At 38.7% G+C, this 26,429-nt stretch overlaps 1 protein-coding gene across 7 annotated transcripts in view; it reads left to right on the top strand.

Moving 5' to 3' along the window:
* Positions 1 to 26,429, top strand: part of LIFR (LIF receptor subunit alpha) — a 122,701-nt gene that overhangs the window by 65,424 nt on the left and 30,848 nt on the right. For all 7 annotated transcript variants that reach the window (XM_055367621.2, XM_019013578.3, XM_055367618.2 and 4 more), the window contains 7 exons: positions 1,334 to 1,448; positions 2,880 to 3,019; positions 6,573 to 6,736; positions 19,869 to 20,043; positions 21,117 to 21,371; positions 25,211 to 25,340; positions 25,768 to 25,937. In XM_055367621.2, coding sequence (XP_055223596.2) covers positions 1,334 to 1,448; positions 2,880 to 3,019; positions 6,573 to 6,736; positions 19,869 to 20,043; positions 21,117 to 21,371; positions 25,211 to 25,340; positions 25,768 to 25,937 — 1,149 coding nt within the window. The remainder of the gene's footprint in view (positions 1 to 1,333; positions 1,449 to 2,879; positions 3,020 to 6,572; positions 6,737 to 19,868; positions 20,044 to 21,116; positions 21,372 to 25,210; positions 25,341 to 25,767; positions 25,938 to 26,429) is intronic.

The following is a 26,429-nucleotide window of genomic DNA, read 5'->3' on the forward strand; positions in this document are numbered from 1 at the left end:
TCTGTAGTCAGCCCTCCCAGGCCCATCCCCTGCCAGCACTGCCTTGTCTCCATAGACACTGTTTTCTGTCTCTATAATGTTACCTTTTTAGAATGTCATATCAGTGAAATCCAAATATTTTTAATTGTATTATGTTACATCTTAAATATATTAAGAATGTTTATGTAGATATTTTATAGCTTATTTATATAAAGAAATTATCATCCTCCTGCCCCTTGGTTTAGTTTTTATATTATTTCCATATTTAAACAGATCTCTTTTCTCCAAGGTCATTCATTAAATTACTTTATTATTATGATTAGTGCTGCTTTATAATGTGAGTACTTTTAATGTAATATTTGTTTTTCTGTCATATAAATAGCTTTATAATTTATTGCTACAGTGAATATCATACCAACCATGTACAAAAACAAAAACATTTTTCATAAACATTTATAGAATCTGAGATGGACTACCTTTTTTATTCTATAGTTGCCTTTTCCCCTTGTTTCCCTCCTTTCTTCCCTCTTTCCCTCTCTCTTATACCCCCCTTCTTTTCACTCATTTTCTTTTCGGGGTGACTTTTTTCATTGCATAGTGCTTACATATTCCATGATGTAATGTTATTTTATAGATGTGAATAAGTACTAGTAGGATTGTAATCTTCTGAATTGTTACTTTCCAATTGTTTAGGCCCACACCAAAAATATATTTCTCAAATGAACTCATGAGTTTATTACTGTTTAAATTTAATATACTTCATAATAACCTAAAGCTTAGTTATGGGAGTTCTACCAAGGGGGCAGTCTGGTAGCAAGCAATGAAGTGGGGGTGACTAGGAGTTTCAAAGTTTTGTTTAAAGACTTGGAAGGCACATCATTTTTACTTAAGACTTCTTTGTTTTTGTTTTTTGTTTTTTCCTCAAGTGGGGCTATTGAAGATTCAAGAGGTGCTAGAATCCCCTCAAGCCGTCTCTTGGTCCCATTATTGAATCGACATGACTAGCCACTCACTCCCTTAATTTGTCTTAGTTGCTTGGAAGTGGAATTTTTGATAGCAGCCTAACCCCAAAATGGTCTAGTAGCTGGCCCACTTTCATCAGTTTACCTTTTAGTTTTTTTTCTTTAACCAAAGCTGCAAAAAGAAATAGAAAACCAGTCCACTCCCATGACTGCAGGATCATCTCTTTGAAAAAAAAAACATGGGCTCTCTGCAGACACACATGCTTGTGCTTACAACTGAAAATGGTTGACTTTTTAGAGTGCAGTTGACTTATTCAGCATATTCTGTGTTTATGTGTGTGTGTTTATGTGTTTGTGTGTGTGTGTGTGTGTGTGTGTGTCTCCTTCTCCAGGGGCTCCTCATGATTTGAAGTGTGTAACTAACAATTTACAAGTGTGGAACTGTTCTTGGAAAGCACCCTCTGGGACAGGCCGTGGTACTGATTATGAAGTTTGCATTGAAAACAGGTAATTTTAATTTACTTTAATTCACAATGAACTAGGTTGAATTGCAGAAACGACCCTCAGTTCTTACCTTGTTGCTTGTGAAACTAAAGGGTTATTTCCTGTTTGTGTTCTGTGTCCAGCAGAGTCTGCCGTGACCTCTGCCTCATTTTTCTCCTGTAGGACACCAGGCATTATGAGGTGTGATGGCAAGGTGAGAAGAGGGGACAGAGTCTGCAGTGGCTTTCAGTGCAGATCTGGTAGATAAGACTGTCACTCAGATTTCTGCCACCAAATAAAGCCACATGGCCATACCTTGCTTCAGAGAGGCAGGGAAGGACGGTCTTAGTGTGAGTCCAGAAGAGGGAGCCTGAAAAGTTTGCTGAAGAGCACACATGCACACCACAGGCCAAACAGAGAGGAAGTTAGTTCTGGCCCCCTGCTCCCCTGGGAGGTCACAATAAACAAATAGTAGCAAGGCTGTGGTTTTTGTGCAAGGGAGTGGACACTAGGAGTATGCATGTCTAGAAAGGCTGTCAGAGGAGGTGTAATTCTGGAGTAGGCACAGTCAGTTTTCTCAGCAGAAAAGGAATAGGAGGACATTCTACCCTGAAAGAATATTGAGTACAATGTCTTGAATGTATGAGATGGCGTGATTTGGAGAATTCAGGTGTTTTTGCATTGCTGATGCCTAAAGAGGCCTCGACATGTGAGAGGTTTAGAAGAGATGAGCTGGACCCATTCAAGTCCAGAGTCCTAAGCACCCAGCCCTAAGGCTGGGGCTGGGTAGTTGGTGGGGGCAGGAATGCAAGAGGCATGGAAAGTCCTTTCAGTAAAGTAAACATTTTTATAAGAAGTTTGAAATATATATGAACAACAGTATAAGGAATATAAGCATGCTCTGGAGAGATATCAAGGGTTGTGGAACAAGAGAGGAAAATATAATTTTGCCTAAGAGATACCAGGGGAACTGGAAGCATTTTGAAAACAGAACTGAAGAGGAAGTTCTGTTAAGAGTAAACCATGAGCCAAGGCAGAGGAGCAGGGGAGTTGCCAGTTTCATTTCCTTCATCAGCATCCGTTGAACATCATCCTAGCATGATGAGCGCTGTGATGCACTGGTCCCTCAGTGAAGGGGTGGAGTGAGCAGTGGAAGTCAGCCTACAAAGGGAAGGTTGAGGTGGGATTTTGAAAGGCATGCAAAAACTCCAGCTGTTTGGAGTCATCTATGCTTACTCTACTTTTGGTACAATGAGGTTGTTTTTCCTACCCCCACATTGGTAAAGTTACTATCAATCTGTTTTTTCAGTCTTAAAATGCGGTACAACCTATCATGTTTTTGCAACAAAGAGGGCATAAAGTATTTTCCATTGTATTTTGTGTTAACCAAATTTTTATGAAAATTATACTATTAATTTTATTTGCTAATTAAAATTCAATTTCTTCTTATTACAGGTCCCGTTCTTGTTATCAGTTGGAGAAAACCAGTATTAAAATTCCAGCTCTTTCACATGGTGATTATGAAATAACAATAAATTCTCTACATGATTTTGGAAGTTCTACAAGTAAATTCACACTAAATGAACAAAACGTTTGTAAGTATTTGAAAACAAACTCAATTTTAAAGTAAGTCAAGTGTCACTTGTTAGTATTGTGGTGCTTTCTAGTTTTTTGAATTTCATGTGTTATGCTATTACTTTTAATTCACTCAGCAACCTTCCTATGAATTGTAGATGGTAGCCAAGATCAGAAGGAAGCAAACTTTTCTTTTGGCCAGTCAAAATAGCCCAGAATTCAGCCTCCTTCCCTCAGTTCCATACTCTTTCCTTAGCCCCCTTGACTCCTGCGTACCTTCCAGAATTTCTCAGATGCCCCTTGCTCTAGGGTGTAGTCTTATCTGGGAAGCTACTGAAAAATGACGGTATTAGAATCAGAAAGGCAAATCAAGACAGACTGTAGGAGACTCAGTCGATTAATAGTTCATTGTGTTTTACATATCATGTAATGTATTGGTAGCATTATAAATAATAATGGTCCTGATCGTGATTAGAATAACAGTATTGGAATAAGAAAATTGAAAAGCAAATTAGGTGAGTGTAAGGAACGGAGGAGATGGATACATCAGCAAATCTTTGAGCACCTACTGTGTGCAAGAGAAGCTCTGCAATGCATGTATAGCTGTCCTTTAGAGGATCTGGATCTCTTGACAATTTGCTACTAAATAAAAGTATGAAAATTAAGTGTCTGTGGATCTAAAGATGCTTTCTAAATTAAAGCAAACAAGATTTTATATACACACACACACACACACACACACACACACACAAAGTTTGTACTTACCATGTGTAAGCATGAAAAATTCTTCATAAGATTTTTAATTTCTGCATTTCTTAAAATCACCTGAAAATTTGGGTCATTCTGAAGCAGAATGTGGGTCCTGTAAAAAAAAGCTGGGAATACTCTTATCTTCTTATGTCCTAAGGAAGCAGGAGCACGTAGATTATGGGTAAAGCTGAATTAGCATTAGAAGAAAATAAGAAAGATTTTCATTAAATTTCTTCCCTATCTGAGTTTCTAGAAAGCAAGTTAACATTGTCCTCACATGTCTGTTTAGCACAAAGAAATGCAGATGGCAGTTAATGGGAGCTTAGGGGAAACTTCCCTATATGCTATAAAGAAAAGAAAGGGAGCAGTGGCTTTTTAAAATCCTTGTACTTGTAATTATGGCTATTACTGTCTTTAGCTTGAAATGTTGGGTATTACTTGTATTTTTAAGAGTAGCCCACTGCTATTTAAATAAAATGTAAATTATGTGGACTTTTCAGGGAGGGAAGCATTTTAAAGATGAGCGTTGTCTTAGTAAAATACTCCCGTGTTTCATAAATTGTAAGTTACTACATCATGTGACATCCTGAATCATTTGAAAGAATAGCTGTGTTCTTGGAAGCCTCTTGCTCTTTTCTGGTCACACTGGCACCCTGAGCTTTCCCTGTCCTGGCACTAAATCAACTTCTTGCCTCTCGTTTGTCTGCATTTTTCCTTTTCCACAAGCAGCTGCCCACTTAAAACTTCTTTTTAAAGCATCCTCCACTGTCCTTATACAGCTGTGTAACTGTTGACTTTGCTCTGTAGTTTAGACTGTAAATCCACATGTTCTGTGTCCTGTACAGCCCTAAACACTTTACATAAATCCAGTGTCGAACACTGTATTGGGCAAATTTTAGTTAAACCTATTTTTAAGTTCCGAGATTAGTGTGTATTGGTTTGTTCTGCCCTTTTTGTTATTTAGCATATTCAGCTACCCTAGCCCTGCACTGTCCTGCAGTTTTGGGCTTACCATGACTATATGTAATCGGTCCTTGAGCTTCTAGGATAGAAATGAGGCAAGAAAGGGTGAGTTTATGGATTTCTTCTAACTCACCTTTACTTTACTGTTATTTGAGGAGGAAACATGCAAGAAAGTCCAAGTCTCTCTGATTCTCAAACCAGAAAGTCTGCATTTCATAGAATGGAACATGCTCATACCTTCTTTGTTTTCCATTGGTCCAAAATTTTCCATGATTTATCCGCCCTTAGGGAGAGTTAATGATTTTCAAGGATACATTACTCTTCCTGCTACCTTTTTTAGTGTCCTGGATTCTCCCTAGGAGATGCCCAAACCTTTGAGCATGGATTTTTTTCTCTTTACCTTTTGCAATGCAGCTTCAGAGCCCACTGTTCTCCTAAACTTCTTTCTCAGATATTAACAGTAGCCTCGCCAGTGGTTTTTCCACAGTCTTCCTCTATAAACTGTTTTATTTGGCACAGGTAACAACTATTTGTTTTTATTTCAATGATCCTGGATTTTCTCTGGTTTCCTTCCGCTTCTAGGATAGGATTCCCTCTCTGGATTCATGTTGGTGTTTTTGGCTCCTTGAAGGTCTAATTGTCTATTGGCAGCCCCTAAAAGGAGCTTTGGCTGGTTTATGTCTTCGTGTTCATGCTCTTTTCTACCACTACACTCAATGAGTTCCTTTTAAGTCTGCATCCACGGTTCTGACTCCATGGTGTCTTCTTCCCCTGACACTTACTCATCCATAGCCAGGCTTCTGTGTCTCTTCACAGTGGTTCCCGATTCCTTTTGCTCCTCTTGCTGCTTTCTGAGCTAGAAACTTGAGAGAGTATTGGTTGTTTCCCTTTTTCATTAGAACCAACCCTTTATTTCTTGGATGTAGTCATTTCTTTGAAATGTCCATGACATCTTTTCCATAGATGGCATCTTAGTTTATATCCTTGTCACTCTAGCCAGGATTGCTCCAGTGGTCTCCTAATTGGTCACCTTATCACCTGTCTCAATCCCCCGCAGTCTGTGTTGCATACTACTGATAAAGGAACCTTTCTGACACACTTCTTATATCCTGCTACTTCTGCACAGTAACTACTGGCTTCTTAACTCAATGCCTTAGTCACTGAGACAATCCTGCTACTGTTTAATGGTATCTAAAATCAGTAATGCCCATAGCATTTCTCAAGTGGGTGACATCCCCCAGCACGAGAGACTCTTGACACCAGGAGATGCCTGAGACAGCTGCAGAGAAAACAGAGAGAAGCTTTTACCAAAGGAAGCTTTCTATATTTTGTTATTTTCTTAGGGCTGGCCTACAGCCATACAGAGGAAACTCGTTTTCTTCTCTCTGATGTTGCCTACCTGTAGGTTCCTGACTAAATGACACTAGAGTACTGTGGAAACCTAGTTGCTGTTTGTATTAGAAAATGTGCTGTGGATTTGAAACAGCCAGCTAATAAATAATTTTCTTAAATTTGGCTGATGAAGCATTGGGAGCTACCTCTACAAATAAATAATATATATGTTCCCCTTTTTCAGAAATTTGAGAGAATATTGGTCGTTTCCCTTTCTCATTAGAACCAACCCTTCATTTCTTTGATCCAGTCATTTCTTTGAAATATCTATGACATTTTATCTTTTCCATATATGGCATCTCAGTCCATGTCCTTATTACTGGGTTCTAGAGTTTCCTTTTAAATCTTGATTATTGATTTTTTGATCAAGAAGGAATAGAGTTTATAAGTAGTTGATTAGCGGAGTTACAGTATGAAAAATCATTACTTATTTTACTAAGTTTTCTCTTTTGTTTCCTCTTTTTAAAGCCTTAATTCCAGATACTCCAGAGATCTTGAATTTGTCTGCTGATTTCTCAACCTCTACATTATACCTAAAGTGGAACGACAGGGGTTCAGTTTTTCCACACCGCTCAAATATTATCTGGGAAATTAAAGTTCTACGTAAAGAGAGTATGGAGCTCGTAAAATTAGTAAGTTTGAACATAGATTTTCTTCCTATGACATTAAAGAAACTGAATAATTTTTTTTAAGAAGCCTTAAGGTGGTATCAGTGAACTTTTGGATTATTTAGGAAGTAAATCAGATACCTTTCAGGGTTCATTAAAAACATCATGCATGATTTAAAAATCACTTGTTAATTATTAAATGATGTGTAACCATTACAGATAGCATAGGAAATTAGGGGAGAAATAAGCTGTGATTCTACCACTTGAAAATAGTAAGTACTGTTTTTGTGTATTCCTGTCTGGACTTGTTTATATGCATGTTTTTATGTAAATGAAAGTGCACATTTAATTTAGTGTATTATTTTACCTTTGTCTAATGTTTTGAAGCATGTTTAGCCAGAGCTTAGCCATAGAGAATTTTTTTTATAAATCTATAAGCTTGAATTTATCAGTACATGCTTTTTCCCTCTCTTGTTTTTTCAGTACTGTTTATGAATGGCCTCTAAGGAGTAATGAACAACAGTTATGAAAAGTTTGACAGCTATTACCTGGAAATGCTCCCTTTCAGCCTTTTACTCTTTTTCTTGATAGATTTGGAGTTTGCTTAGTTACAGGTTTAAGAATTAGAAGACCATCTCATGATTTTACAGTTTATTTGTTCAAGTTGCTCAAGTACATAGATAAAATAGTAAAGATAATAAAAAAGATTATTCTATATTTCATACTTTCTTATTGTTTCTCTTTGACAACCCATGTATTTCATTCCTAAAATAACAATAGTCAGCTAGCACCTAGCCTATATGGGACAATAGACTATTGCTTCTAGGCCACATACAAACCTGCATGGCATGTTACTGTACTGAATAATGGAAGCAATTGTAATATATTGGTAAGTATTTCTGTATCTGAATATAGAAAAGATATGTAAAAATATGGTATAGAAGACTTTAAATGGAGGAGGGGCTTCAAGATGGCTGACTAGAGGCACCTCGTACTCACCTTCTCTACAAAGAAGAACCAAGATAGGGAATAGTAGATCTTCACACTTCAAATAGATCATCCTAGAGAGAGCATCGGGATTCGAGAGAAGTGACAGGAAGCACCTAAAGCAGGAAAGGAAGAGGAAAATGAGGCAGCCAGCAGAACACCAGCAGTGACTCCACTGCTAAAGTGCATTCCATGTGCCCAGAGTCCCCTGCCTGCAGCTGCTGAAGCACAAGTGGGGCGTGATGTGCCACCACTAAGGCTGAAGCGTGAGTGAAGCGCAGACTACAGCTACTGAGACTAGAATGCAAATTGTGCGTTCCCCACTTGCATGCCTATGGCTACCATTGAAAGCAATCTCTTCCTCCTCAGTAGCAGGGCCGCAGCACAGCCACTGCTGCTGTCCACCTGAGCATTCTGGAGGGAGCATGGGGAACACCGCATGCCTGCCTACCACAGCTAGTGTCTACATGTACTACGAGAGGGCCTGAGGACAAGCCCACCCAGCTTTGTTCCGTTGCCCTGGTGCCAGAACTTACAGCCTATGGACCTAGGAATCACCTAGCCTAGTCTACCACCATCAGCACCTGAGCACCTCTTCTAGGGGCCTGAGATTGGGCCCACACACCCTGCTGCTACCACCACAGCTGGCACCTACTGCACATGCTACCTGCGGGCCTGAAGACTGGCCCACTCAGCACCTTGTATCTACTGCCAGTACCAGAGTGCACTGCTCAAGACCCAGAGGGTTATCCTACCACTGCTACTGCCATCACCCACACCACACCTGCTGGCCAGGGGCCTGAGAACGTACCCAGCCCACCACTCTCAATACCAGCATCCAAGCAAGCCACCTGGACGCTCAAGAATTGGCCCCCTTGGACCCACTAACAATGGGGCCAGTGAATGCCATCCTGGGGTCCAAAGACAGGCATACTCGGCTTACCACTTCCACTGCTGGGACCCAAAGACTGGACCACTTACGCCACTCTTATTCAACAATAGTACTGGAAGTCCTAGCCAGAGCAGTCGGGCAAGAGAGAAAATAAAAGGGATCCAAATTGGGAAAGAGAGAGTCAAATTGTTCCTCTTTTTTTTTTTTCTCTTTGGATAATAGGTGTTATTTTCTTTTTTCTTTTTTTTTTTTTTTAATTGATCATTCTTGGGTGTTTCTCGCAGAGGGGGATTTGGCAGGGTCATAGGACAATAGTGGAGGGAAGGTCAGCAGATAAACAAGTGAACAAAGGTCTCTGGTTTTCCTAGGCAGAGGACCCTGCGGCCTTCCGCAGTGTTTGTGTCCCTGGGTACTTGAGATTAGGGAGTGGTGATGACTCTTAACGAGCATGCTGCCTTCAAGCATCTGTTTAACAAAGCACATCTTGCACCGCCCTTAATCCATTTAACCCTGAGTGGACACAGCACATGTTTCAGAGAGCACAGGGTTGGGGGTGAGGTCACAGATCAACAGGATCCCAAGGCAGAAGAATTTTTCTTAGTACAGAACAAAATGAAAAGTCTCCCATGTCTACTTTCTACACAGACATGGCAACCATCCGACTTCTCAATCTTTTCCCCACCTTTCCCCCCTTTCTATTCCACAAAACCGCCATTGTCCTCATGGCCCGTTCTCAATGAGCTGTTGGGTACACCTCCCAGACGGGGTGGTGGCCGGGCAGAGGGGCTCCTCACTTCCCAGTAGGGGCGGCCAGGCAGAGGCACCCCTCACCTCCCGGACGGGGCGGCTGGCCGGGCGGGGGGCTGACCCCCCCCACCTCCCTCCCGGACGGGGCGGCTGGCCGGGCGGGGGGCTGACCCCCCCACCTCCCTCCCGGACGGGGCGGCTGGCCTGGCGGGGGCTGACCCCCACCTCCCTCCCGGACGGGGTGGCTGCCGGGTGGAGACGCTCCTCACTTCCCAGACGGGGTGGCTGCCGGGCGGAGGGGCTCCTCACTTCTCAGACGGGGCGGCTGCCGGGCGGAGGGGCTCCTCACTTCTCAGACGGGGCGGCTGGGCAGAGACACTCATCACCTCCCAGACGGGGTCGCGGCCGGGCAGAGGTGCTCCTCACATCCCAGATGGGGCGGCGGGGCAGAGGCGCTCCCCACATCTCAGACGATGGGCGGCCGGGCAGAGATGCTCCTCACTTCCTAGATGGGATGGCGGCCAGGAAGAGGCGCTCCTCACTTCCTAGACGGGATGGCGGCCGGGCAGAGACGCTCCTCACTTTCCAGACTGGGCAGCCAGGCAGAGGGGCTCCTCACGTCCCAGACGATGGGCGGCCAGGCAGAGACGCTCCTCACTTCCCAGACGGGGTGGCGGCCAGGCAGAGGCTGCACTCTCGGTACTTTGGGAGGCCAAGGCAGGCAGCTGGGAGGTGGAGGTTGTAGCGAGCCGAGATCACGCCACTGCACTCCAGCCTGGGCACCACTGAGCACTGAGTGAACCAGACTCCGTCTGCAATCCCGGCACCTCGGGAGGCCAAGGCTGGCGGATCACTCGCGGTTAGGAGCTGGAGACCAGCCCGGCCAACACAGCAAAACCCCGTCTCCACCAAAAAAATAACGAAAACCAGTTAGGCGTGGCGGCGCGCGCCTGCAATCGCAGGCATTCGGCAGGCTGAGGCAGGAGAATCAGGCAGGGAGGTTGCAGTGAGCCAAGATGGCAGCAGTACAGTCCCGCTTCGGCTAGGCATCAGAGGGAGACCGTGGAAAGAGAGGGAGAGGGAGACCGTGGGGAGAGGGAGAGGGAGACGGAGACGGAGAGGGACAGCCAAATTGTCCCTCTTTGCTGGTGTTATAATCTTGTATCTAGAAAAGCGTAAAGACTCCCCCAAAAAACTTAGATCTGTAAGTAAAGTTAGTAAAGTTGCAGGAGGTAAAATCAATATAGAAAAATGAGAAGTGTTTCTATATGCTAATAATGAACTGGCTGAAAAAGAAATCAAGAAAGCCATCCCATTTACAATAGCTACAGAAAAATAAAGTACCTAGGAATAAATTTAACCAAGTAGTTGGAAGATCTCTATAAGGAAAACTACAAAACTGATGAAAGAAATTGAAGAGGACACAAAGACATTCCATGCTCACAGATTGGAAGAATTAATATCATTAGCAGGACCAAACTGCTCAAAGCAATCTGCACATTTAGATTCAATGCAGTCCCTACAAAAATGCCAATGTCATTTTCCACAGAAATAGAAAAAACAATCCTAAAATTTGTATGAAGTCAAAAGAAACCCAAATAGCTGAAGCAGTCCTGAGTAAAAGAACAAACTTGGAGACATCACACTACTCAACTTCAAAATATATTAAAAGGTTATCTATAGTAATCAAAACAGCATGTTACTTGTATAAAAACAGATACATAGACCAGTGGAACAGAGTAGAGAATCCAGAAATAACTATGTTTTTATAACAAACTTATCTTTGACAAAGGTACCAAGAACATACATAGTTGGGGAAAGGATATCATCTTCAATAAATGGTACTGGGAAAATTGGGTATTCATATGCAGAAGAATGAAACTGGATCTCTGTCTCTCATATACAAAAATCAACTCAAGATAGATGAAAGACTTAAACATAAGACTGAAACTATAAAACATGGGGAAAATACTACAGGACATTGGTCCAGGGAAAGATTTTATGGCTAAAACTGCAAAAGCACGGACAACAGAAGCAAAAATAGACAGATTATATTAAACTAAAAAGCTTCTGCACAGCAGTGGAAACAGTGGAGTGAAGAGACGGTTGAATGGGAGAAAACATTTCCAAACTATTCATCCAACAAAGGACGAATATCCAGAATCTAACGTGAACTAAAACAACTCAACAATTAAAAAATTAATACTCTCATTGTAATGTGGGCAAAGGACATGAATAGACATTTCTCAAAAGAAGACATATGGACAACAGGTGTATGAAAAAATGCTCAATATCACTACTTACCAGGGAAATACAAATTAAAACCACAATCAAATCAGCTCACCTCTATTAGAATGGCTATTATTAAAAAGACAAAAAAAAACTTATATATTGGTGATGATGTGGAGCATGGGAAGCTCTTACACAATGCGACTGGGAATGTAAATTAGTACAACTGCTATGGAAATCGGTATGGAGATTTCTCAAAAAACTAAAAAGAGAACTCCTATAGGATCCAGCAGTCCCACTTCTGGGTATCTGTGCAAAGGAAAATAAATCAGTATATTAAAGGGTTACCTGAATTCACATGTTTATCATGCCACTATTCACAATAGAAAATATGTGGAATCAACCTAAGTGTCCCTCAGTAGACGAGTGGATAAAGAAAATGTGATATATACACACAATGGAATTCTGTTTGGCCATAAAAAAGAATGAAATCATGTCATCTTCAGCAACCAGGATGGAACTGGAGGCCACTATGCTAAGTGAAATAAGCCAGGCACAGAAAGATAAATATAGTATGTTCTCACTCACTCATGGAGACTAAAAAAGCTGATCTCATGGAGGTAAAGATATTATTAGTAACAGAATGATAGATACTAGAGACTGAGAAGGGTGTGTTGGTGGGACAGGGGCAGGAAGAGAGGTTGGTGAATGGGTACAAATGTACAGTTAGATAGAAGATATAAGTTCTGTGTTAGATAGTCAAGTAGGGTGACTGTAGTTAGCATCCGTGTATTATATATTTCAAAGTAGCTAGAAGACTTGAAATGTTCCCAACACAGAAATGATAATACTCATGAGATAATGGATACCCCAAATACCCTGACTTGATCATTACACATTCTGTGCATGTAACCAATACTCACATGTATCCCATAAATACTATGTATCAGTAAAATGTTTAAAGAGATAAAAAATGGTACACCTGTATAAGGCACTTACCGTGAATGGAGCTTGGAGGACTAAAAGTTTCTCTGGGTGAGTCAGTGAGTGAATTTGAGGGCCTAGGACATGACTATTCACCACTGTAGTCTACAAGGTACAATTAGACCACACTAAACTTATAAAACTTTTTATCTTCCTTTGGCAATAAATTAACCTTAGCTTACTGTAACTTTTTTACTTCAGAACTTTTAATTTTTAAAAAACGTTTTGACTCTTTTGTATTAACACTTAGCCTAAAACAAACCGATAGTACAGCTATACAAAAAAATTTTTATATCCTTACTCTATAAGCTTTTTTGTATTTTTAAAAATTATTTTTCTTTAACTTTGTAAACTTTTTTGTTAAAAACAAGGACAAAAACACACACATTAGCCTAGGCCTACACAGGGCCAGGATCATCAGTATAACAGTCTGCCACCTCCACATCTTGTCCCACTGGAAGGTCTTCGGGGCAGTAACATGCATGGAGCTGTCATCTCCTCTGGTAACAATGCCTTCTGGAATACCTCCTGAAGGACCTGCCTGAGGCTGTTTTACAGTTAACTTTTAAAAACATGTAGAAGGAGTACCCTCTAAAATAATGATAGAAAGTGTAGTACACTAAATACATACACCAGTGACATAGTCACTTATTATTATTATGAAGTATTATGTACAGAGCACAATTATATGTGTTATACTCTTATACCAGCAGCACAGTATGTTTGTTATTCCAGCATCACCACAGACACATGAGTAATACGTTGCACTATGACATTATGTTGGCTATGATGTCACTTGGTAATAGGAATTTTTCAGCTCCATTATAATCTTATAGGATCACCATGGTATATGTGGTCCCACATTGACTGAAGTATTGTTATATAGCACATTACTGTATACCTTGATTCTTTTTATCCTCACAACAGTCCCAGGAGGGTGATACTATTATTATTCCCATTTTACAGATGATACAGAGTCACAGGAAGACTTTAAGTGGTGGAGTCAGGATTCCAACCCAGGCAGCTTGGTTTCAGAGTCTGCTCTTAACTGCTACAATTTATATTTTATAAGAAATATATATATTTTAATTTAAAATGTCCTCCCCTTCTCACGTATCCTACTCAAACTTGCATTTCAAGACCCAGGTCAAATCCTACTCCTTATTTTATTTTATTTTATTCATTTGTTTTTAGAGATAGGGTTCTGCTCTGTCAACTTGGCTGGAGTACAGTGGCATGATCATATAGCTGACTGCAGCCTCAAACTCCTAAGGGATACTTTTGCCTCAGTGTCCTGAGTAGCTGGGGCTACAGGTGCATGCTGCTGTGCCTAGCTGCTTTTTTTTGGTTTTTTTCATAGAGATGGGGTCTCACTTTTTTGCCCTGTCTGCCTACTTCTTATTTTAAAGCCCATCCTTTTTTTTTTCTTTTTTTTGAGACAGTGTCTTGCTCTGTTGCCCATGCTGGAGTGCAGTGGCATGATCTCGGCTCACTGCAACCTCCAAATCCCAGGTTCAAGCTATTCTCTTGCTTCAGCCTCCCCAGTATCTGGGACTACAGGCACATACCACCACGCCCGACTAACTTTTTGTATTTTTAGTGGAGACGGGGTTTCACCGTGTTAGCCAGGATGGTCTCAATCTCTTGACCTTGTGATCTGGCCACCTCGGCCTCCCAAAGTGCTGGGATTACAGGCATGAGCCACCGCGCCCGGCCTTAAAGCCCATCTTAATTCAGCCTGCAGACTCTCACTTTTCTTGATTCTAATGGCAGGTCTTGTCTGTTAATCTAATTTGCAGCTAGCTTTGATACAGTTCTACAGGTGCTGTCTTAAAGGTATTATTTATTTAAATTATATTGCTTAACTTGTCATTATGGCCTAACATTTTGCATTCTGGGTTACCACTTACAGGCTTAGGATAACTTCTCAAACCTAGTTTGTATCTTTTGTAAAGTGGCAATATTTGCTCTGGGGTCTGCAAAGTAAATAGTATATCCGTAAAGCTGCTAACTAAACAAATATAATTTGTCACTACTCCCTTTAGGGACAAGGCTTTTTTATTTTTTTATTTATTAAATTTTATAATTTTTTATTGCACTTTAAATTCTGGGATACATGTACAAAACTGAAGGTTTGTTACATAGGTGTATACGTGCCATGGTGGTTTGCTGCACCCATCAATCCATCATCTACATTCGGTGTTTCTCCTAATGCTATCCTTTCCCTAGCCCCCCATCCCTGACAGGCCCCAATGTGTGATGTCCCCCTCCCTGTGTCCATGTGTTCTCATTGTTCAACTCCCACTTATAAGTGAGAACATGGGGTGTTTGGTTTTCTGTTCCTGTGTTAGTTTGCTGAGAATGATGGCTTCCAGCTTCATTCATGTCCCTGCAAAGGACGTGAACTCATCCTTTTTTATGGCTGCATAGTACTCCATGGCGTGTATGTGCCACATTTTCTTCATCCAGTCTATCATTGATGGGCGTTTGGGTGGGTTCCAAGTCTTTGCTATTGTGAATAGTGCTGCAGTAAACCTATGTGTGCATGTGTCTTTATAGTAGAATGATTTATAATCCTTTGGGTATATAGCCAGTAATGGGATAGCTGGGTCAAATGGTATTTCTGCTTCTAGATCCTTGAGGAATTGCCACACTGTCCTCCACAGTGGTTGAACTAATTCACACTCTCACCAACAGTGTAAAAGCATTCCTATTTCTCCACATCCTCTCCAGCATCTGTTGTTTCCTGTCTTTTTAATAATCGCCATTCTAACTGGCATGAGATGGTATCTCATTGTGGTTTTGATTTGCATTTCTCTAATGACCAGTGATGATGAGCTTTTTGTTGTTGGCCACATAAATGTCTTCTTTTGAGAAGTGTCTGTGCATATCGTTTGCCCACTTTTTGATGGGGTTGTTTGATTTTTTTCTTGTAAATTTGTTTAAGTTCCTTGTAGATTCTGGATATTAGCCCTTTGTCAGATGGATAGGGACGAGGCTTTTTTCATTTTTAATGTAACTTGAGGAGGAACTAACTAGAGAATACTAGAATTAAAGAGGGACACTCTGAAATATGAGTGAAATCAAACTTAAATGAAGGGACTGTTATGCTAAAACCATATAGCTCATTCCACAACATGCGTAAGTCAACCAATGACAAGGCAGTAATTCCCTACTTTTGGGAAAAAATTTGGGAAAATAATAGCAAGAAGCAATGAGAAAGAACACATTTCTTTAGAACTGTAAAGTAAGGGAAAATGCCTCGTCATTTTTATTAATAGTATGTTATTAATGTCAGTATTTAAGACAAAATTGCTTGTGATCATTTTATGATATAATCCTATTATTTTGCACCAATGCTATTATTTTATAATAATTTAAAAATCAAGAACGCTTTGCATTCATGTTTCATTTGTGAGGCACTTGTCTGTCCGCGGTCTCTGTGTCCAGCAGTGGGAGCTGTGTGCTGCACACACTGGAAAGAGCTCACCAGGCACTGCTCCCCCACACACAAATACTCCTTGACTTTCCCTGGAAACGACCTGTTTCAACTCTTTTAACTGATCTCTTTCATTATTTATCTTCATTTCTCCACATAACATGCTTATGTTGCTATTTCTTGATAGCAACCCCCTCCCTTTCCTCCTCTCCCTCCACCGCCTCATTTCTCTCTGCTCCTCCCTCTCCCTCCTTCTCCCCTCAGCCTGCCATTTTCCTAGCTTTTTCCAATAGCGTCTATGATAATTTTTGGTAGAACAGTATTCATCATTTGTATTATGGTCTATAAAAAAATCCACAATGTTTTGTACACTCCTTATATTGTTTTTTTTTGTTTATTTCTCTGCTTCATTACTTTAATCCTAAATTCTTTGCAGGCTGTGTAGGTCTCCTTGGAATTTTCAAATATACTAAGTACTTTATCAATTTTATCTTTGCGAATAAATCTCTGAGGGCTTTCTGACTGGCTTCCCAACCTTATTCACAGAAGGCTCACATAGACACTGATAATATTTGTATAGCACAGAGTGTGGTAAATAGCCGAGACCACTTGTGGCCAGAGGCATCACAGAGGCTCCAGTAGCCCCAACCCCTACCAAGCAGTTCTAGGTTTGAATGGATTAATACCTAGATATATTTATAACTCACTCAAGATAGACTTCAGTGTCTTTCAGCACATTTCTTAGGAAGCTGTGGTCCAAGGGATCTCCGTCATCTAGGGTATTTCCTACAACTTTGTCTTATGATGGATCTTCTTTTTGCTAAATCTCCAGTCGTTCTCTTATTTCCTCATTTTTGTGGAAGCATTTGCACTTGTCCCTTGGTATCTTTTGGGGGATTGCTTCCAGGACCTCCCTTAGATACCAGAATTCAAAGATGCTTGGTAGTGTTAGCATACAGCCTACGGGCATCCTCCTGTATATTTTAAACCCTCTTTAGATTATTTGTAACACCTAATACAATGTAAGTGTTGTGTAAATAGTTGTTATACTGTATTGTCTAAGGAATAAGGACAAGAAATGTCTGCACATGTTTAGCACAGATGCAAATTTTTTTCCAAGTATTTTTGATCCGTAGTTGGTTGACCTCACAGATGTGGAGCGATGAATAGAGGGAGCCAACTGTCAGTAGTTATTTGCTGTTGTAGATATTCTCTGCTATCTATAATAGCTAGCTTACAAATATAATTTGTTCTTTTAATTTAATTATTTAAAAATTTAAAAGCTTGTCAGTTACTATTACTGAGGAGTTGTAGAGGAACTGGAACTTTCATAGGTTACTGGGCAGAGTGTAAAATGCTTATTACCAAAGGAATACATGGAGATACCACATTTATGAAAATGTCTATTCTGCACTCATGCGTGATTACTAGTTTAACTGGGTATAGAATTACAGGTTGGGAAATTTTGTCAAGATTTTGAAGGTATGATTCCATTGTTTCTTAGTGTGGATCAATCTTTATCTGTTGTGCTGGACACTCATTGGGCCCCTGTCAGTCTAAAAACATATGTGTCTCAGCTTGGGAATTTCTTGTTTTATTTCTTTGATTTGTCCTTCTCTGTCTTCTCCTTTTTTCTTAGAACTTCTGTTCTTCATGAACCTTCCACAACAATCCTCTAATTGTTTTTATCTTTCTTGTTTTCTATGTATTTTCTATTTTCTCAGAAATTTTTTCTAAACTGGATTTTGCATCCTGCTATTGAATTTCTATTCATATGTTTATTAATTTATAGAAGATTCTTTCTTTGAAAGGCTTTATGTTCTTTTTTTAATGTATCCAGTTTTTGTTTCATGATGCAATATCTTATCTCTGAGGATAGTAATGATTTAAATTTTTTTTCTACGTGCCTTGTTTCCTCACATTTTTTCTTTTTCTTTTCTTTTCGATTATTGACTTTCGTATTAGAATTTCTTGTACACTTTCTGGTCATCCTGGTTGCTGCTCACAGTTAAGCGAGGGGATGTTAAAAATTTTTTTTTAATCTAATTGGAACTTTGGTTTCTCTGGATAGGACTTGTTGGTGGGGGCCTTCCCTCTAGAGTGATGAGGATGGGCTATGCAGGTGGCAAACGCCAAATATTTTAGGTATTTCATCTTGACATGTTCATGTGACTCAGAAAAGTTCATTTAGACTATTACCTGGTGAGGATTAGTCTGGCAAACCAGTATCCTGGGAGCTGAGCAGAGGAAGAAGGCATAGGTTAGCAATCCTCCTGTTTTTGGAATGATAGTCCCCATTCTCATCTTTTCCTAAAATTCTTCAATCCAAAGATATTCTGTTTTACTTTTCCAGAACATAAATCTTTATTCTTCTGCCAAGGTAAACGAAAGTAGTCGTTCGGTAGCGTGGAGTGTGGGAAGGGATCTGGGTAGCCAACATATCTTCAAACAACTTTCAAGCAGTCCTGCTGTTTTGAGCTCTTTATTTCCAGGGGAGCCTGGGATAGCCACTCACTGAGCCCTTTGGCATTTCTGTGATAGAAACAAGCTGTTTTCCTGTATTTCCCATTGGATGCTTAAGATTTTGTCTTCTCAGGTCTTCTACATCAGTTACCATTATCCATCTGCTTTCCAGCTTCCAGATTTTAGTGATGTTGCTTTATTTCTATATTTTGTCTTTGTCCATTCACACCTTAAAAAAAAATCTGTTTACTCTTACTTTGGAGTGATTTCAGGAGGTAAGGGAGAAGGAAATAGTTGTTTAATCTATTGTGTTTACCTAGAAGTCCCAAGTTATCTTTTATAGCACCTCAATATTTTATTGAAATCTTGCTGATTTCTCACAATTGGTAATAATTTGTATTAGTATAACTTACATATTTAATCTTATATTTAAAAATAAAAATAAATATATAGAATACTTATATAAAAACAAATCTAGTCTAAAACTATTTTATTGAAATGCTGCCCCTCTCCTTGACTTAAACTTTTGAAAGTACAACCCCATTAATTACTTCTACTCTATGAAAAATTTAGATCATTAGGCAGTGGTATACAGGTTGAACATCCCTAATCTGAAAATCCAAAACTCAAAATGTTTTAAAATTCAAACTTTTTGAGCACCACCATGATGCTCAAAGGAAATGCTCGCTGGAGCATTTCAGACTTGGGATTTTTATTTTATTTATTTATTTTTTGTTGTTTTTAGACAGGATATCATTCTGCCACCTAGGCTGGAGTGCAGTTGCATGATCTCAGCTCACTGCAGCCTTGACTTTCCAGGCTCAATAGACCCTCCCACCTCAGCCTCCTGAGTTGCTGGGACTACAGGCACAAGCCAGCATGCCTGGCTAATTTTATTTTTTTATTTTTTATTTTTTTGTAGAGATGGGGTTTCGCCGTATTGTCCAGGCTGGTCTTGTACTCCTGGGCTCAAGGGATCTGCCTGTCTCAGCCTCCCGAAGTGCTGGGTAAATTACAGGTGTGAGCCACTGTGTCCAGGCAGATTTTAGATTTTTAGATTAGAGATGCTCATCTGAGAAGTATATAATGCAATCTGAAAAGGTGCAAAATCCAACACACTTGTGGTCCCAAGGGATACACAACCTGCATTTTCTTGCATACCAAATTGAATGTTTCAATGAATAGCAACATCTTATATAATACATTAGGGTCTAAAGTTGAAGAAGTAAACAAAAATGAATCATGATTATTGTTACCCTGCTATTATACCTTACACAGAAAACTGAGTTGTATTAAAGGACAAAACATAAACTTAGCTGATGATTGTATGCAATCTATTGTGTCTTTTAACTCTAAAGGAAAGCAAAACATATTGCTACTTGGAAATACAGTTTTGTGTTTGTGTTCATTTTTAGGTGACCCACAACACAACTCTGAATGGCAAAGATACACTTCATCACTGGAGTTGGGCCTCAGATATGCCCTTGGAATGTGCCATTCATTTTGTGGAAATTAGATGCTACATTGACAATCTTCATTTTTCTGGTCGCAAAGAGTGGAGTGACTGGAGCCCTGTGAAGAACATTTCTTGTAAGCTTATATTTAAAGAATGTTTGTTTCAAATGAATTAAATTAGTCTCACTTAAGAGGAAGATTTAGTTTGAGCTTTCACTTCTCATAACCTCATTCAGCTGCATGAGGGTTACCTGGGAGCTTCTAAGCCCACCATCCCTGGAGATTTTGATCAAAAAGTCTGAGATAGGCTTCAGGAATCTGTATTTTGAAAGAACTTTCTGAGTGGTTGGATAAACATCCAGGTTTGAAAATCACTGTCATAGGAATTGAAGAGCATTAAAAATTGTGTGTAGATGATACTGAGATGAAATCTATGTAAAAAAAAAAAAAAAAAAACAGTTCCCAATTTCTGGCTCACAGAGCAGACCCCTAGAGGCTGCATAGTTATTGCCAGGAACACGGGGATCTGCAAGCATACCAAAAAGCATCCGTACATTAAGTAAAACTCATATACAGGGAGAATGTTGGCAGTTTCAAACAGGGGGCCTGGAAAATTGTCGACCATAAAATGAAATCCTGAAAAGGCTGGTAGTCATTGTAGAGATAGATCACTCTATGGATAAAAGGATTAGAGGAAGGAAGGGGACTAGATTAAAGTAAATTGTTTTTTTAGGGTGTGGAGTACTTGGGCATATATTTAGGCCGATGGAAAGTAAGACATATGCCCTAAATACATTGAATAAAAGGAATCGAATTATTTAATTAGTGATTTTTAGGGGGTGTGGATTGTTCACGTGTATATATAAACCCACTGAATTTCAACCCTTAGACTTCTTAGACATAAACCTGTGGCATTAACTTTAGACACTGACCTGTAATCTGCTTCTGCTTCCTCACCGTTATCCCTTCATAAGTAAATAAAACCACATACACTTTTAAAAAATTTATCATATATATCTTGCTCCTACAAGACCTGTGGAACACACCTTATCTTTGGACCATTATCATTACAAAGCACCTAATAGTTTGTAGTGTATATACTGGGCTATTTTAAAAGTCATCTTATGAAAAAAAGGTCTTAAAATGCAGAAAAGTTTGTGTAAAATATTTCTATATAAAATGTTTATAATTCCTCTTTTTCTTTCTAGGGATACCTGATTCTCAGACTAAGGTTTTTCCTCAAGATAAAGTGATACTTGTAGGCTCAGACATAACATTTTGTTGTGTGAGTCAAGAAAAAGTGTTATCAGCACTGATTGGCCATACAAACTGCCCCTTGATCCATCTTGATGGGGAAAATGTTGCAATCAAGATTCGTAATATTTCTGTTTCTGCAAGTAGTGGAACAAATGTAGTTTTTACAACCGAAGATAACATATTTGGAACGGTTATTTTTGCTGGATGTAAGTATATGATTTTAAAGAGAGAATTCCTATTAACCTGTTTTGGTCTTCCTTGAAAACCTTAATTCTTCTGGAGTGGGGGGGTGGGAGGAGTGATTCTGTTTCTTTCTCGTTTCTTTGTTCTTTAATATAAAGGCTATACAAAGGAGGCACTAGAATATTTGCTTGTTTTAAAATGAATTGCAAGCTTGTTTTCCACATACCCTGTATCTGTGTAATTTGTTGGTTTTGTAATCAGATTTGAAACATCTAGCTTCTAATGTTTAGTTTAAATTCTTCGTTAACAGCTTTGTTAAGGATAATATATAATATTTCTTAACCCTGCATTGTTTAGAAATTATGTGAATTCATTTTCCAGTTAAAGTATACCTTTTTTAAAGTATCTAAATTAAAGATATTATAGCAATTTTACACAAAATCTTTCAGTAGCATAATATATCTTCTCCTTCTTTTAACTGTTATATTTGAGGAGAACAGGCTGGCAGGAGGACATGGGTGAGGGGAAACATACTCTCCCACTGCGTTCTATATATGTTGTATGCTCTATCATTCAAGGTGTCTATTAACATGATCACCCCACAGTCTAAAATTCCATGGTATTTCCAAAAGTAGTTTGTTGTGGGCTGCCCTGCCCATGTGGCTTGTGTTGAATGTCCACAGATAAATATGTAGAATTTTTAGGTCTCAATTTTAGTTTTTCTGCCTCCCTCCCTTGTAGCAACTGTAATGTTTTGGTGTCACTGACAGCTTCATCTTTATCAGTGAGTCCCTTCCTCCCTTTATGCTGAATTAGAAGTCTGGGATTTTGGTCTAAAGGTCACCTGAATAATGTCCGTAAGATAGATTGACTAGATTTTATGATATTTCTTTTGATTGCTTAGTGCTTTTTCTTTCTTTCTTTTTATGATTCTCAGCTGTGGTCTAGATCAGCAGCTCTCTCGTTTACTCATACAGTACTTCGTGATGAATTTCATTCAGATACTGATGTATTCCCAAAGGAATAGCCGGGCTTAGGTGCTCGTCTCAGCTTGATGGCTGTAATCTGACTCTCTTTTTGTCTGCTCAGTAATGCATTTGGAATTCAAGTGAAAGTGAGGTTATGTTCAAATTTAAATCCTGGAAATCATATTATCCTTCTTAATGGAATGTTAGGAAATTGCTTGCAACATTTCTCACAAATAGTCCTGGAGTCTAAGTTGAGACCCAGTGGTATATGTAGTGAAGTTGCTTCGTGAGCAATACCAAAAGTGAGCTATTACTTAAAAGTATGAAAGAAGAAATTAAAACTTAAAAAATGAGACTGTGCACTGTTTCCATTTCTGTTATTTCAGACAATGTTGTAATCTTTTATCATAGTAATAGAACAAGCTGATTTAATTTATAATTTAACGTTCATTTATAACGTTTGGAGGTTGAAATATTGTACAGTATTTGTTGAGCAGCAGTAACATCTCCCTTCAGAGAGAACTTTTAGGAAATTTATAAGAGCAGGTTATTTCGTGAGTTAGGTATCAGGATTCATTTATTTCCTTTCTTTATGAATATCCTGTTAAGCCACCATTTACTGAAAAGACTGAAAAGAGATTTAGGCCGGGTGTGGTGGCTCACGCCTGTAATCCCAGCGCTTTGGGAGGCCGAGGTGGGCGGATCACAAGGTCAGGAGATCGAGACCATCCTGGCTAACACGGTGAAACCCTGTCTCTATTAAAAAAAAAAATACAAAAAAATTAGCTGGGCATGGTGGCAGGCGCCTGTGGTCTCAGCTACTCGGGAAGCTGAGGCAGGAGAATGGCATGAACCCAGGAGGCGGAGCTTGCAGTGAGCCGAGATCGCACCACTGCACTCCAGCCTGGGTGACAGAGCGAGACTCCATCTCAAAAAAAAAAAAAAAAAAAAAAAGAAATTTAGAATCGGCTTATTAGTTTTTCCCTACACACACGTCTGCGTGCACACACACCTACCCAATCAAAACCTGCTGGCATTTTGATTGGGATTACGTTAAATGTAATCCCGTGGATCAATTTAGGAGAATTTTCATTCTTACAATATTTGTATCTCCCAAACTATGAACATGGTATATCCCTACATTTACTTGAGTCTTCTTTAATTCATCTTAATATGAGGTCTTTATGTCTTTTGGTAAATTTTTTCCTAGTGCTAGGTGTTTTCTGGTATTATTAAAAATGACTTTGTTTTTTAAATTGCATTTTCTATTGACTGGTATATAAAAATGTAGTTGATGTATACCTAGCTTTTAACCTAGTAGCTTCAGTTGATTATTTTATAAGTTAATTTCTTTGAAAAGAAAATTAGTACATTTCAAATACTGTCCTCTCAAATTTTTCCCCTTCTGTCTGTCCTTCTATTTATCTCTTATTTGCTCTTGTTATTTAGATTTTAATATTTCAACTTAATATCTACCAAATCCTAAAATAACCAGCATTTTAAATATATTCCAAATTTTTGGTATGTGGTTTTAATAGAGTGACTGAATATTTGGCCTTAGATTTAAAACAATTTTCAGAATAAATATGTCAATGTTTGTTTACTTATCTAATTGTTAAACTCTCATATAAACACTCATTAATCCTCTTAATGATACCTGAAATATCATTGAAGGATGTTATCCTTATCTCTGGGGAAGGTATGAAATTTTCTAAGTTTTGGTTGATAAACTAAGGAGTATTTTTTTTTTAATTCAGGTTTGTGAAAAAAAAATTTTACAGAATTTTTAAACAAGTGGTTTTCTTAAAAAAGAACTTTTACCTAAAGTGAAAGATAGTTTGGATAAATATGAGAGAGGAAATACCAGTTTCTATATGTGTATGGTTAAACATGATTACAGAAATATGAATTTCTACAATAAGCAGTGTCAGACTACAGACTTTTCATTTATCACTTTTTTTTTTTGAGACGGAGTATCGCTCTGTCGCCCAGGCCAGATTCCAGTGGCACAATCTGGGTTCAGTGCAACCTCCACCTCTCAGGTTCAAGCAGTTCTCCTGCCTCAGCCTCCCGAATAGCTGAGACTTCAGGCACCCTCCACCACACCCGGCTAATTTTTGTATTTTTAGTGGAGACGGGGTTTCACCGTGTTGGCCAGGCTGGTCTCAAACTCCTGACTTCAGGTGATTTGCCCACCTTGGCCTCCCAGAGTGCTGGGATTACAGATGTGAGCCACTGCACCTGGGCTCATTTATCACTTTGAAGGTCTCGTCTTAAGAAAAAAAAAAAAATTCTTTTAATTTTTCTAGTCCTGCCTTAAAGCTGGGGAGAACAGTTTTGATAAAGAGAAAAACAACAAAAGAGCTGCAGTCAGTTTGAATATACTGAGATGCAGAATTTTACCAAGAGTTTTCTAAACAACAGTACTTATAATGTATTTTAGAACTCTGAAACATGTAACATGACTTACTGATTTTCAATATGATTTGGTATTTCTTTTCAAATCACAATATATTGATGATAGATGATAATACTTTTAACCTGTAGATTTCTCTGACAACATATTAGACACAGGTTTCTTTGAGAGATTTGGTAGCCTCTGAAATAGGATTAAGGGAAAAAAGTGACAACTGATCTTTCAAGTTGCTACAGGGAGTTTCCAGATGAGCTAAGAGTCATTTTTCAGTATATTTTAATCTGTCAATTCTAATGTAATATGAACTCTGACAAGACATGCTACAGAGAGAATAATTCCTGCATTATTCAAAAGTAAAATGTAAATAGTAAATTATTTCATTTTTTAGGAAATTGTGGAAAGCATTGACATTTATAAAATATTATGTTTTCAGGGAAAATATATGTAATCATAAGTACCTGCATTTTTTTTCTGCTAGATCCACCAGATACTCCTCAACAACTGAATTGTGAGACACATGATTTAAAAGAAATTATATGTAGTTGGAATCCAGGAAGGGTGACAGCATTGGTGGGCCCACGTGCTACAAGCTACACTTTAGCTGAAAGGTAATGATAACTGGGAAAAGATGTCAGATGGCAAGGAGTACGTTGGAGGTACATGTTAAATGACATAGGGAACTGCACTAGATCATTTATGTTACAAACAAGATATAAAACCAAATATGCTGTATAAAATTACACTTACAAGTACTGCAGTTCAGCCACATGTACACTCAATTTCATGTCTCCTCTTTTAAGAGCTTAGAATGAAGAACACTTGAACATGAACAGAGACTGTTTCTGGGTAGTAAACTTACGGCTGATTAATTTCTTCTATTTTCTGTATCACATACATTTTCTTCTCTGAGTATGTAATATGCCTCTAATTAGAAATTTAAACTTTTTATACAAATTAAGTATTACAAATTTGCCCATTTTTTCCTGCAATATTTATCTCTTGCCATTTTGAAATTATTTTTCTGTTAATTAACAGTTTTTCAGGAAAATATGTTAGACTTAAAAGAGCTGAAGCACCTACAAACGAAAGCTATCAATTATTATTTCAAATGCTTCCAAATCAAGAAATATATAATTTTACTTTGAATGCTCACAATCCGCTGGGTCGATCACAATCAACAATTTTAGTTAATATAACTGAAAAAGGTAAGCTGTACATAAACTAATGTCTTAAAAATAACTTTAGAAGTGGTGAAATGCTTTGATTAATGAAAAATGCTTATAGGGATTACTTTTTGCTGATTATTTTCTTTATAGTTACTTAATATTAATTTCATAAATTTTATTTATAAAAACTTTAAATGTGTAATTTCAAGTTTTACTATTTTATTGAATTTAAATACTTGAATTAGTAATTTACAAATAAACTGTAAGTAGCTCTTTCTGATAATTTTTGATTTCTGAAATATCTTCTGCCCAATTTTTAAAAACTTTTATTTTGAAGTAATTGTTGACTCACTGGTAGTTGCAATAATAAGAGCCTTGTGAACCTATCCCCTGGCTATTCCCAGTGGTGTCATCTTATATAATTCTAGTACAATATCAGAACCAGGGAATTGACACTCTTAAAACACTGTTAACTAGACTACTGACCTTGCTCAGTTTTTATGTACATTCATTTGTACTCGTGTGTGTGTG

This window comes from Gorilla gorilla, chromosome 19 (assembly GCF_029281585.2).
Source record: "Gorilla gorilla gorilla isolate KB3781 chromosome 19, NHGRI_mGorGor1-v2.1_pri, whole genome shotgun sequence".
In the NCBI taxonomy this organism is placed as follows: domain Eukaryota; kingdom Metazoa; phylum Chordata; class Mammalia; order Primates; family Hominidae; genus Gorilla; species Gorilla gorilla.